The 13,347-nt window shown below is 36.3% G+C and overlaps 2 protein-coding genes across 3 annotated transcripts; one reads left to right on the top strand and one right to left on the bottom strand.

Annotated features, from left to right (window-relative positions):
* Positions 1-735: 735 nt before the first annotated feature.
* On the bottom strand, positions 736-2,552 carry LOC115970505. Its single transcript, XM_031090131.1, has 2 exons — positions 2,462-2,552; positions 736-1,223 (listed from the first exon to the last, which is right to left on the bottom strand). The coding sequence occupies exons 1-2, from the start codon at positions 2,550-2,552 to the stop codon at positions 736-738; spliced, it is 579 nt and encodes a 192-aa protein (XP_030945991.1).
* Positions 2,553-8,428: 5,876 nt separating this feature from the next.
* On the top strand, positions 8,429-12,566 carry LOC115972282 (protein PEROXIN-4). Of its 2 annotated transcripts, none has more exons than XM_031092502.1 (6): positions 8,429-8,531; positions 9,353-9,391; positions 9,733-9,852; positions 9,923-10,051; positions 10,882-11,011; positions 12,215-12,566. In XM_031092502.1, exons 2-6 carry the CDS (start codon positions 9,386-9,388, stop codon positions 12,301-12,303), a joined length of 474 nt encoding a protein of 157 aa, XP_030948362.1. In that variant the 5' UTR covers positions 8,429-8,531; positions 9,353-9,385; the 3' UTR covers positions 12,304-12,566. The 2 variants fall into 2 exon arrangements, with proteins under 2 accessions (XP_030948362.1, XP_030948363.1); XM_031092503.1 differs by having other exon boundaries at positions 9,342-9,391.
* Positions 12,567-13,347: the final 781 nt, after the last annotated feature.

Below are 13,347 nucleotides of genomic sequence, written 5' to 3'. Positions count from 1 at the left end.
TTTGCTTGCTTCCTTTTTGTGCATTAAATCATCATTTTCCTATGATTCTAAAAAAAAAAAAAAAATCATTTTCCTATGATTTATCTCCTAGTTTTTTTTAATTATTATTTTTACTATAAGCATATTCTTCATTTTCTATTTTAAATATTAACTTACGCTTCATATTTTTGTGAATTATGATTTCAGATTCACTAAGAGGAATCTTGTGGTTGGTGCAAAATCTATACTTTCAATGTGGCGATTCTCAAGTGACCCTGATTTTATATTATGTTTCCTCTCCCAAAAAAAAATATATATATATATTACGTTGTCTTGAGGTGTGTAAGTATTATCCAAGAATGTTAGAATACCGATTGCATGTTTTGGTATTTTTTTTTTTTTGAAAGGGAAATATACTGACATTAAAACCATAAAGCAAAACACATAAGTATAACATTAAAGGTTCCTGCATAAGCAGTCCAAAAACAACATAATTACAAGCCGTTTACATTCAAATCAGATTGCAGAAAGGAAGAGATACAGTGGGGAGCGACTCCTTTCCAGAGGCAATGGAGACTAGATCTTTGAGCATGTTGAGCAAGCTCGTGAGCTACGATGTTGAAGCTTCTATTGATGTGCTTGAAAAGGCAGGACTCAAAAGAAACACTCACCTGGAGAATTCCTTGAATGATATGCCCTAAGCTACTCCCCGTGGCACCTTCATTGATTGCTTGGATGGCATTTAGGGAGTCAGATTCAACAATGACCCCATGCCAGATGAAGCTCTTGAGCTAATAGAATGCCATGCTCCAAAGCAAAAACCTCAGTTAGTTCAGCAGAGAAGCGAGTTTGAAGAGGTTTACACAGAGCAGCCACAACATCACCTTTGCAGTCTCTAATGACAACTCCAACACTAGAGAAACTGTCTAGCTCAGAAGAGGCCTCATCAACATTTATCTTGTGGAATCCTGAGGGAGGAGGAACCCAGCTGGATGGGGTGGTTCTAGGTTGGACAAGATCCCAAGTTGCCGAACTAACAAAATCTTCAGAAACATTTTTTGCCAATTTCCACACTTGAAGAGGAAGTAGACTAGAATCCTTGTGCACAATCTTATTTCTGTTAAACCAAATAGCCCAAGCGATGGCAAAGAAAAGCTCCAAGTCTTGAAGAGTTGCATGGGAGAGAATGAATATTGTGGAATCAAGAAAGGATTTGTTGATGCCATGAGTGTGAAGAGGATTATCTGACCAAAGACACCAAACCGATGTTGAAAAGGCACAATGAAGAAGGGCATGGTCAAGACTTTCAACTTCACTGCTACAAATAGGGCAGCCCCTAGATTGAGTAATCCCACTAGAAGTTCCTCACCATGCTTTCAATATCATCACATAAGCCTTGTGGAAGAAGGAAGTAACTCATGGTGTAAGTGGGAATTGCTTGAGCTATCGCTTTTATAAGGATTTCCCTCCTCCCCATAGAGAGGAGCTTACCCTTCCAGCCAACTAGCTTTTGCCCAATCCTCTCTTTTAGGATAGAGAACACTTGCATTTTTGATCTTCCAATGAAAGAAGGAAGGCCAAGGTATTTTGAGTGTCTATAGCCTTGCATAAGACCTAGGGTAGCAAAGATCTCCTCCTTGACTTCTAGAGCAGTATTGGGGCTAAAGAAAATTGAGGACTTATCAGTATTGATCTTCTGACCCGAAGCATCCTCATATTTTTGGAGTAAAGACTTTAACTCATTGCTTTCCCCCGCACTGGCCTTGTAGAAAAGGATGCTATCATCCACAAAGAGAAGATGGGTAACTCTTGGACAGCCCCCACAAATGGAAATGCCTGTCAAAAGCTGGTTCTAGGTTGCCTCATTGATAAGAGCTGAAAGCCCCTCAGTGCAAATAAGGAAAAGAATCGGGGAGAGGGGGTCCCCTTGCCTAAGCCCCCGTGTAGGCACAATGTTACCACAAGTAGCCCCATTTATAATAACTGAGTATGAGACTGAAGTGATACACTTCATTACAAGGTTTACCCACCTTGAGCTGAAACCCAGTTTCTCAATAACCCCCTATATAAAGCCCCACTCGACTCTGTTAAAAGCTTTACTCATATCTAATTTGACAGCCATAAATCCATCATTCCCTGCATTTTTGTGATTCAGAAAGTGTATTAACTAAAAAGCCACAAGTACATTGTTAGTGATTAATGTCAGGAGTGAAAGCACTTTAGTTCTCTGAGATGATATGAGGGAGAATAGCCTTAAATCTATTTGCAATAGTTTTAGATATGAGTTTATATACTACATTACACAGACTTATGGGGCGAAAATCAGACATCTTTTTAGGGTTATTTACTTTAGGGATGAGGGCAATATTGGTTTTATTGAGAGAAACCAGAGACATATCACTATTGAGAACATTTAGAACCATATTAGTAATGTTACATCCCACAATACTCCAATATTTTTGGTAGAAAATTGCAAACATACCATCGGGGCCAGGTGCTTTTGTGGGGTGGATCTGTTTGAGAGTGATGGTAACCTCCTCCCTAGTGAAACACCTGTTAAGGCTTTCATTCATATCTTCTATCACCCGTGTGGGAATGGCGGCAATTACTTCATCGATCCGTGATGGGGAAGCCGTTGTATAAATGCTGACAAAGTAATCAATGGTCGCTTGAGCAATACTATCTTTTTCATTACACCATCTGCCTTGGTTGTCCCAAATTCCCAGAATAGTGTTTTGCTTTCGTCGTTCAGAAGCTTAGGCATGGAAAAACCTAGTATTTTTGTCACCCTCCTTGAGCCAGTGAGCTTTGGCTCTTTGCCCCCAATAAATTTCCTCATCATTCAGAAGGTCATTGATTTCCCTTCTTAAACTATTAATCTCATAGCTAAGCGTTCCATCCTTGTCTTGTAAAGTCAGGGAGTTCAAGGCATTTCTTTTTGTCTGGATCTTCTTTGGAATCTGCCTATACACATTAGAGTTCTAACTCTTTAGGTACGCAGCACAACTATTAAGGTTATCCATAACCCATTCCGACGTACTGAGGTCAAACCCCATTCCCCAAGAATTTTAGATAATAGCCTTACAATCTGCATTTTTTTGTCCACCTTGCTTCAAAATGAAAATGATTTGTATGGGTTTGGTGATGGACAGTTGAGTCAGATAGAAGCAAGGCACTGTAATTAGAAGTTGAGTCTTCCAAATGATACACTTTCATTCCCCCAAAATTTTTAGTCCACTCAAGGTTGGCAAAGGCTCTATCTAATCTTAAATATATTCTGTTTTCATCTCTTTGCATATTACACCAAGTAAACTCAGAACCACAGTATCCTAAATCCTGAAAAGCACAATAATCAACCACCTTTCTAAACCCATCCATTTGTTGTTGAGTCCGGATAGCCCCCCCAAATTTTTCAGCATTAGACAATATTTCATTAAAATCTCCTAAGCATAACCAAGGGAGGTGCAGTTGATTATTCAGGAAAGCTAAAAGGTGCCAGGATTCATATCTTCAATGCATCTCCGGATGGCCATAGAAGCCTGTCAACCTCCACTTAATGCTTTTCTCTGCATCATTGATCATAGCATCAATGTGGTTCTGTGAGAAACTCTTAATCTCCAAATCTATCTCCCTAGTCCATAGTAAGGCAAGTCCCCCTTTTTTGCCTACACAAGGAATAATAAGCCCATTTGCCAGCCCAATCCTGTTCTTTATTCTTTCCATTCGCCTATTTTTTGCCTTTGTCTCAATCAGAAACACCATTTTGGGATTCCACCGTCGCACCATGTCATGTAATGCTTGAGCTGACCGAGGGTTCCCCAGCCCCTGGCAGTTCCAACTTATAACCCTTATTGCTATTGTCATTATAGCAAATTTTCCATACCAAACTCCATACAAAGTATATGCAAAAAAGAATAAAAAAATCCAGGGGTACAAATAGAGCATCAAGCAGAACCAAATACAAGGGGAAGACCCGAAATTTAGACCCTTAAAAAGCAATAAGGAAAACCTAAATCAAGTAAAAACTACTCACTAATGTCTTTGAGTAGCCACCCCTGGCCAAAACACACCAAATCCGGAAATGCCCTCACTTACCGGAGATTCATCCCACAAAAAAACTTCTGGCAGACTGAAAAAGATAGCACCACTGACATGGCAGAGAAAATGACCCACTTGGTGGTAGAGAAGTAACCCACACTAGCCAAGAAAAATGCCCACTGACAGGGTAGAGAAAGCCCCACAATGGTGGAGGAAGACCCATAATTGGGCGGAGCAACCAGACGGCGTGTGACCCACAGCAAGGGGAAATCCGGCCCACCAAGGAGGCAGATAAGGCCACACTCCGGAGCAGAGCTCGCGAACGTGGCAGAGATTAGCTCAAGCGTACAAAAGCAGGAGTCTTTCTATTATGTGCCGAGAGAGAACACTATTCCGCCGATAGTAGGGAAGTTCAGGAAACATAACTTTAGGTCCTTGTTTTGGTATTTTTTAGCCTAAATCTATGTTGATTGGGGCATTTTGAACCTAGAATTTATGTCACGTAAGATCTGAATTTCGTATTACGTTATATTTATTTATTCCGTCTATGTGTTGAGATATTCTAGTGTGTGACGGGCGATGTGTACAGGGTTCGAGTACATATTCACTGCGGCATGCTGATTCGTTATTACCAGCGATTCCAATTGTGTTGGATAATATCTCAAATAAGATACCTTAGGTAGAGCATTCTTGAGGCCATGACAAAATGATATTAGAGCCAACTTAGTAATGCCATGTGTTATATGGTGTGATAGAAGGGGAAGAATATGAAGAAATATAGAAGATAATGAGAATAAGAACAAACCTTTTAAAATTAATTTTTATTGATAAATAATTCTTTTGTATAATAAAGTGGTAGTGCTCACTGCTCATGACCTCCTTTTTGATAGTTAAGGCGTAAATAACACAAAATTATAGTACAAGTGGTCCATATGAAATTAACCCAAAGCTAGGGGGTCTTTTTGCATTTGCCTTAGATCACATCATTATACAGTGCATTTTGTTAGTTATTTTTTCCCTATATTTTAGAAGAATATATATAAATTCAAAATTTTTATGATTGGGTTTTGTTGATATTGTATTTTGCCCTTATGATAATTGATTAATTTCCCTCGAAGCTTTGAAAATTTGAATTAAGCTAGCCCATTCACACCAAAGAGTATTAAATTGAAGAATTTCTTGAATTTATATTTAAAGTCTTATTTTGACCAACTTTGACTAACTTTTAGACGAACATTGACAAATCTTTATCTGCACACTTTTAAGTTTTAACCTAATCAAATGATAATAATTTTCACAAATTTATGGCCAAAGTCAAATTTTGGCCAAATATATGACCATTTGATTTGACTAAATATGGTTCCATCTAAAAGAGTATGAAATTCCCTTCAATTAGACTATTTATGAGTAAAAATCAAGCTAGAATTAAGTGAGATATTGAGAAAATACAATAAAATTACCTTATTTTTAGTTTGTTGCCTCAAATAGCAATAAAACCAGCCACCCAAGTCACTAATTTGAATAGCATTTGAGTTTAAGAATTGGCTACTATAATGAATAGAAAATGGTTATATATTGTGCACATATTAATTTAAAAATAAATTTCTTATAGTAGAGTGGTCCCGCGCACACTGTGTGACCATTTTCTATATTATAGTTAATAGAATTCTTTCTCAAAAAAGAAGAAGAAGTTAATAGAATTAAGATGGAGATGTTTCGTAAACCTTAGGGGTTAATTATTCAAAATTGACAGCATAATGCGTTAATTTATAATTGAACCGAACCCCAGGAAGTCTCTTTGCATTTTGGACTTAAAATAAGTTATGTGAGTAGACACAGAAAGTTAGTTATACGAAAGAGTGAGACTACAAATGAAGAAAGGAGAAAAGAGAAACTAAAATAAAAAAGCATTGAATGCGTCACTTTTAATTGGGGATAAATAATGTAGGGTCACAATTTGGGGCCCAAGCCCAAAATGTATGGAGTCTTGGTTCAATGAGCCCAATATAATGAATTTGTAGAGAATGGGTCAAAGAACTAGGTCCTAATGAGTTGGACAACGGCTAGTATTGAATTGCATGATGATCAAACACAAATAAAGGATGCTGATGTCAATGAACCTTCAGTTCAAGGAGGTTAAATCTGTATATAATGATCGCTCTAGAATATTAGAATGGTTCAGATTGCTATACTATCTTTTCTCTCCACTTTCCGATTCCTATCTCATGGAGGGTCTCTCACATTATATAGCCCCTTTTGGGCCATCTGGATCCTACATTTGTTGATTATCTGAGTCTCTACTTGAGTGTCTGTCCCATCAGATACCCCCTTTCAGCCTTCTATGAGTTGTGGTAGCCAAGACAGCACTGTTCAAAGGTCTTTTCCACATAAATGTGACCAGAAAAGTAGCTGCAATGTATTTAATGCGGTGGTAGCAGCTTTTCCTTAGATATTTTGTGTTTCCTTCTTCCCTGTATGTTTATGAGGCACATCCCTATCGCTAGAGCCTTTTGGAGGGACCCTCTAATTGCTAGAGTACATATTTGAGCTACATTCATCGTGTCCGAGGAGGTATTCCTCCTCGGATCATCTTCCATTTATTCCCTGCTTATGAGACTTTAACTGGGGATCTCTTTACAACCATTTGCCTCTCCTCGGACTTGTTAATTGTCCCGGGTGAAGCCTAAACCCCAATATATGATCTTGGGCCCTTACCTATACAAATAATATCTGAACCTGTAATGTTTGTTTTATGATGATTGTTTTTTATCATCAAGTTGAGAAACTAATTGATTTTTGGTATATTAGAATTCGAACTCATGCCCTTATTCAATAACAAATGATTTTACTAGTTGAGCTAAGAATCCATAGAAGGTATATTAGTTAGAAGTGATGTTAGTTTACTAAGACGGCTTTCTTGAATTTTCCTTCAACTATTCTAGTCTTTATACATGTTTGATATTTTAGTAAAACTATGTAATTTACAAAAAAATTATTTTGGATATTTAATAGACAATACTAAAAGAGGAGAATCCCCTTCTTGGTAGTAAAGACCCACTTTAGTTAAAGATTTGCTCATATTTAAATCCTTCAATTTTCTCTATTTTTTAACCATATTTGTGACACGTGTTATTTATGTATAGTGTATAATTGTATATAAAGTTTTTTAAAAATGTCACATATTTCTGATTTGACTAAAAATTTGAGAAAACTTAAGAATTTAAATGAGATCCTGTTCCACTAATATCTTCTATAAAAATTTAAGGTATCACCCTTGTCAGCATAAAAGTAATGAACATTGTCTGCACCTTCACCAAAAAAATAAAATAAAATAAAATAATTGTAGGCAAATAAGTGAATTACTCCACAAATATTTGGCTACAACGGCAATCCCAAACCAATTGGTGTTGTTATTCGGGACTCCTCTGGTAGTGTGATTGGGGGTTTAGCTTAGCGGATTCACCTCCCAAACTCTTCTGCTATAGTCGATGCATGCTTTAGCTTGTAGGAGGGTGGTCCTTTTTACAAAGGAAATGAGTATATTTAGAGCTGATTTTGAGGGTGATGCTGAGTTAATAGTCAAGAAACATGAGCAATCCTGAATTTGGTCACGTTCTGTATGATTCTCTTGTGTTAGCTAGCGACCTTCGTGTTTGTATTTTCTCTCATGTAAAAAGAGTAGGCAATTTTGTTGCTCATTTTCTAGTTAGACATACCAAATCTAGCGATAAGCTGCAGGTTTTGGGTTGAATTATCTCTGATGACTTAGTTCCACTTACAATTCGTAGCTCTGGGTAGTCTTTATCTGTGTTTTCTATTCTATTTCTAGGCTTTTGGGTCTAGTTTCTCAAAGAAAAAAAAAAAAAAAATCGCTAAATCTTTGTTGAAAAACGAATTATTTTTACCATATCAACGAAATGGTGAAAAGGGAAAAAAAAATTGTATGTTATCTGTATTCAAAAATTAAAGGATGTTACACAATTTTTTAATAAGAAAACTAAACTTTTAATTCTTTTTTATAAATTACAATGCACTTTTTTCAAGGACATGTCAACATGTTTACACAAGGAATAATACATGTAAAAAAAAAATTCACGAATTCAACCTTTAAAAACACATCACAAATTCAAAAATGATATTTATGTTTTTTTAATAATATTTATGCATAATTTATATTTATCGTATTTTAAACCCTACTAATATAACAATAAAAAAAACCACCCTTTCATAAAAATTAAAAAAAAAAAAAATCACCCAAACATTTAATTTTTTTTTTGGAAAATCAAATTCACCTCTATCAAATTAAATTTACAGCGGTGGACAAAAACAAACAAAAAAAAAAGAAAGAATTTATGATATATACATATATATATATATATATATATATATATCAAAAAGCGTGTAACAGCAACACGTAATCAAAATTATTCACCACGGGGAAGCGCATCGGGGCTTTATCTACCGAATCTCGAAAGCCTCTCTCTCTCTCTCTCGCTCTTAGATTACTTCAATTGGTTAGTTTTCTCTCTCTCTCTCTCTCTCTCTCTCTCTCTCTCATATTACTTTTGATGGATCCTCTGTATATAATGACTTTGTTGTGTAGATTTTCCATCTTATTCTTGTTTGGGTCAATTTCCCTCTAAAAAGCACCAAATTTTCTGTTATTATTGTTGTTGTTGTTTAGAACTAGAAATTGGAATTGGGTCTAAATTTGTTTTTATTTTAGTCCTAGCTGATGACAAATTTTTAAGGTTAAAAAAAAGTGATCCCCAACCCACAAATTTGTTTTTAAGCGACTGGAAGAAGGTTTTTGTTGCTGTGATTTGTGGGTGTGGTGTTAACTGTTAAGATTGTCTCATAAGCACTTTTCTTTTTCCTCTTTTTGATAGAAGTCTCATAAGTACATTTATATTTCATTTTAGTCTGTGGCTAAAACTTAGGAATAGTTCCTTAGATAGGCTTGAATTTACGATGCCATGGAAAAGATAACATCATTTGTGCGTTATTTATAAATGGACTCTATAGTCTATTCATAACGGATTTTGCACAACAATGGCTGCTACCTAGGAAGCATGGATACTTCATTTGGGGTGCTGTACCGGTTTTGTATCCGTGACATACCGGTGTTGTACCCGCTATGTCTATGTTATAATTTATTAGAAATTGCTTGAATTGCTGTGTTGTACATGTACCCGTGTCTGTGCTTCCTAGGCTGCTACTCTAATCTGTGCATAAGAGTTGCAAATAGCTGAACTACCTAATTTTGTTGTGTATTACAAATTGCCAACTCATTAATTTTCTATCGTATACTAACACGGTTACAGTTACGTTTCAGATTTGACGCAAATTTTATAGACAAGGGCACACAATGCAGGTTGGTTGCTTTAAACCAGATTAAATTTCTTTTTTATGTTGTCTGTTTCGGTGGGCATGTGTAAGTGTTATATGTCTTGATTGATAGGTGGTGATATTGAAGTCGTAACCAGTTGTTTGTTATTCTTTTTTTTTGTTATGCATTATCTAGATTAGATTTTGAGAGTTGAAACATTGATTTTGATATAAGACATGTACCTAGTTGAGCAGCGCAGTTGAACTCTACATGAACTTGTAGAAGATATGGATCTAGACTAGTATGTCCGTTAAATAGATTTGTTGTATGGTTTAGGTCTTTTCCTCATATGCAGGAACTTTTATAATGGATTGTGTTGTCTTCAGGCATCAAGGGCAAGGCTTTTCAAGGAATACAAAGAGGTGCAGCGGGAGAAAACAGCTGATCCAGATATTCAATTAGCTTGTGATGATTCAAATATATTCAAATGGACTGCTCTTATCAAGGTATGCTCGGTTTTTGATTCCTTTCAATCTGGTGTACCATGTTGTTGCTTGATCGATTTTCTTTGTTCAGGGACCATCAGAGACTCCTTATGAGGGTGGTGTCTTCCAGCTTGCTTTTGCTGTTCCTGAGCAGTATCCTTTGCAACCTCCCCAAGTGAGGTTCTTAACAAAAATTTTCCATCCAAACGTTCATTTTAAGGTATGATTTTTTGTATGATACCTCTCACAATAACTTCAGGATACATAGGTACTTGCATGCATATGAACTTGTACTGTATTGTAGAAGGTTCCTTTACGCTGCAAACACAATGGGAAGCCAAAATGTACAATGGAGAAACAGTGATATTGATCCTTTGTATGCATGAATGCTTCATTTAAAGTTGCATTCATGTATTAATTTTGATAGCTTTTCCATGTGCCTAAAAAGGCCCTGGAAAGATGCTAAAAATAGGGTTTCAAGCTTGTGGACTTGTGTGATTACCACACAGAGAAGACTGTTATCAGAAAATGCTGAAGTGCTTGTGAGGTTCTGAGCATGGTTATGATTTTAAAATTTCAGAGTACAGTGTCAGAGGTTTAAAAATAGTTAAAATTTTGAAATATGCAAAGTTTAGGACTTCATTGTTGAATGAATGAATTTGGTGTTGAGTGAATGTTGGATGCGGAATATTGCTGAAGTGATGTGAGGATAATCACCTTTAATTCCTGGAAACAAATTCAGTTAAAACCAAATTAACAGTTTATGTTCAGCTGATAGGTGAAACAGATCTCACTCAATACTATTGATCTGTAATATATTTTAATTTTACTAAAGATAGAGTTGAGGCCTATCTAAAATCCAAATTGGCCTACTGATTGGTGAATTTGAACTAGTCTCACCTTTTGGTGAGCTGTTAGCATCAAAAGGTAATAAGAGATGCTGAATATTTATCATTAATACAATGTTGCTAAAATGGTTAACTGAGTGTTAATTTTTTCTATAAGTAATTGAATGTCATTTATGTTATATATAATGTGTTTCTCCTGCAGACAGGAGAGATTTGCCTTGATATCTTGAAAAATGCATGGAGCCCAGCTTGGACACTCCAATCTGTTTGTAGGGCTATAATTGCTTTGATGGCCCACCCGGAACCTGACAGTCCACTTAATTGTGATTCAGGTAGTTTTATGTGTTATTCTTTCATTTTTTTAAATGAAACTATCAGATTCTAAAAAGTTAACTGGTAATGAAGTGCTTAGTTTTTAGTTGCTTAGAACCGAAAGAGTGATTTTTTTTTTTTTTTTGGGGGGGGGTGGGGGGGGGGGGGGGGGGGAGGAGGGGTGCATTTATCAAAGATTGAAATACTTGTCCAGCAGTCTTGAGGTAGCTGGGATGTAGCAGAGTGGAGGAAGTTGATTTGATTTTTTTGTTAAAGGGGGGATAAAGAAGGGAGTGGGGAGGGTCTGGTTATTCTGAATACTGAATAGGATGTGGATTTGTTATTAGCAGTATTTGCCTCTGATTTGTTTTAATGGATTTGGAAGTCCTGTCAAATTCGCATGCAATATATTCCAGGATAGCAAATCCCCTTGTAGAGCCTGAAAAATTATGTACGGTGCAAGTCATCAAGTTATGTGTGATCATAGTAGTTTTATTTGCGATTTTGACATGTGAATGCCATTTCTTTTGCCATTTGGTTATTAAGAAAATGAATGCAATTTCTTTTCCCACTTTGGTTATTTTATATGAGAAAATTCAATATCTTTTAGGATAACAATTTCCAGCTTCCATTGCCCTTTTTTTGTTTTACATGGCAATTCCACACCCCCCCACCCCCCCTCCTCTTCCCCAACTAAGGGGGAAAAAAGCACAGCCTATGATGCTTTTATTTCAAATAGATAAAAGTAAATAGAAGATGCACTTGCCAGGGTACAGCCTAGTGGTTGGAGGCTTGGGATGAGCTGTTGACCCAAACATATTCTTGGGTTTGATCCTCACTAGAAGTTTCCCTGGATTGCTTGATATTCACAGTTTTGGTGGGTGGGGTCGTGTATTTGTGGTTTACTCCCCAGGAGTGAATTCAAAGGGTCTTGTCTTGGTGAGGTTTCATGTCATAAAAAAGAGAGAGAGAGAGAGAAGTAAGTAGAAGATGCAATTTAAGCTTGTGGCGGTACATCAGAGATTCAGAATTCAGTTATGTGGGGATATATTTTCTTGAGGTTTTGACATGTAGATGAGTAGATCTGATTACTTTTCTCACTTAGGTTATTTCAACCAAGACAGTGCAGAAAATATTTTGTTGGTTTGGCATTCTTCATTTAACTTTGAGGTATTACTCACTTATGGTTTTTATTTCAATTGGATTATATTTGCTTGGGCCAGGTAATCTTTTACGCTCCGGGGATATTAGAGGATTCCAGTCCATGGCAAAGATGTATACTAGGCTGGCAGCCATGCCCAAGAAAGGCTGAATTGCTCAAGTGCTGTTCGTTCTCCTAGCATTGAGTGCAGTGTTGCTTCTATTGTGCAAAGAAACCTTAAATGCAATTGATGCCAGATGGCAATTGTTTCTTGTTATTTTTCTTTTTCGTAGCACATGTAATATGCTTACAAGTGAATGTTATCTTGGGTATGAAAATCTCCAAAACTGAAAGTGGTCGGATTTTGTCACAGCCATATTTTGTAGAGAATATATATTGCAAAAATTTGGATATAAGGACTGTGAGCCAGTATAAACAGGGTTTAGCTTGTGCGAGTGAACTTGTGCACTGGAGGTGACACAGACATGACACATGTCGGTCTAGTGTCTCGTCCAATATATAGGAGCACTTGACAAAAGCCATACTCATAAAAATACTATACAATCCTGGTTTACATCTTTCAAAAAACATAGGTGAAAGTTTTTTTCAACATGAACATGTGAGGATAGTATGTAATTTATTACGGATTTGGCTTGTGTCCAGTGCACTAGATGAAAGTCTTTTCTGTTTATTAAATCTATTAAACTATAACTAACTAGACATTCTACACAGTCCATCAGTCTAAGCCTGTTGATTAAATTTATTAAACTGTAACTGACCTGACATTCTATACAGTCCATCAGTCTAAGCCTGTTTATTAAATCTATTAAACTATAACTAACTTGACATTCTATACAATCCATCAGTCTAAGAGAACATACATTTATACTCACAATCTTGACAGCAATCATTGGAATGCATCATCTAGAGTATTGAAATGCTTAGGGTAGATTATGATTCTTGGTATATGTTATTCGGGCTATCCTGCTATCTTATTTGAACGTTATTGTGATTGCTAACTAAATATTGATAGTGACCAAACAATTTCCACCGATAGATACGTTGTTTCTTTGGCAGACAAACTTGTAAAACCCAATCAACTATAGTCATTGCTCTAGACTACGCAAATAGAGAAGCAGAATGACTGAGGGATCATTTAGCTAATATGAGTAAAATGGATTCTAGATACTATACATTGAGTTTGTTACTGATAGG

Source organism: Quercus lobata, chromosome 12 (assembly GCF_001633185.2).
Source record: "Quercus lobata isolate SW786 chromosome 12, ValleyOak3.0 Primary Assembly, whole genome shotgun sequence".
In the NCBI taxonomy this organism is placed as follows: Eukaryota; Viridiplantae; Streptophyta; class Magnoliopsida; order Fagales; family Fagaceae; genus Quercus; species Quercus lobata.
Note: the sequence above shows the minus strand (reverse complement) of the source record. Positions and strands in the feature narration are given on the sequence as shown.

Coding starts and splice junctions, on each gene's coding strand:
- LOC115972282 (XM_031092502.1), top strand. Junction 10,052..10,881: donor ATCCAAACGTTCATTTTAAG/GTATGATTTTTT, acceptor TTTCTCCTGCAG/ACAGGAGAGATTTGCCTTGA. Junction 11,012..12,214: donor TCCACTTAATTGTGATTCAG/GTAGTTTTATGT, acceptor TGCTTGGGCCAG/GTAATCTTTTACGCTCCGGG.
- LOC115970505 (XM_031090131.1), bottom strand. CDS start 2,552: ATGAATGAAAGCCTTAACAGGTGTTTCACTAGGGAGGAGGTTACCATC. Junction 1,224..2,461: donor AAAAGCACCTGGCCCCGATG/GTATGTTTGCAA, acceptor GTCTTTGGTCAG/ATAATCCTCTTCACACTCAT.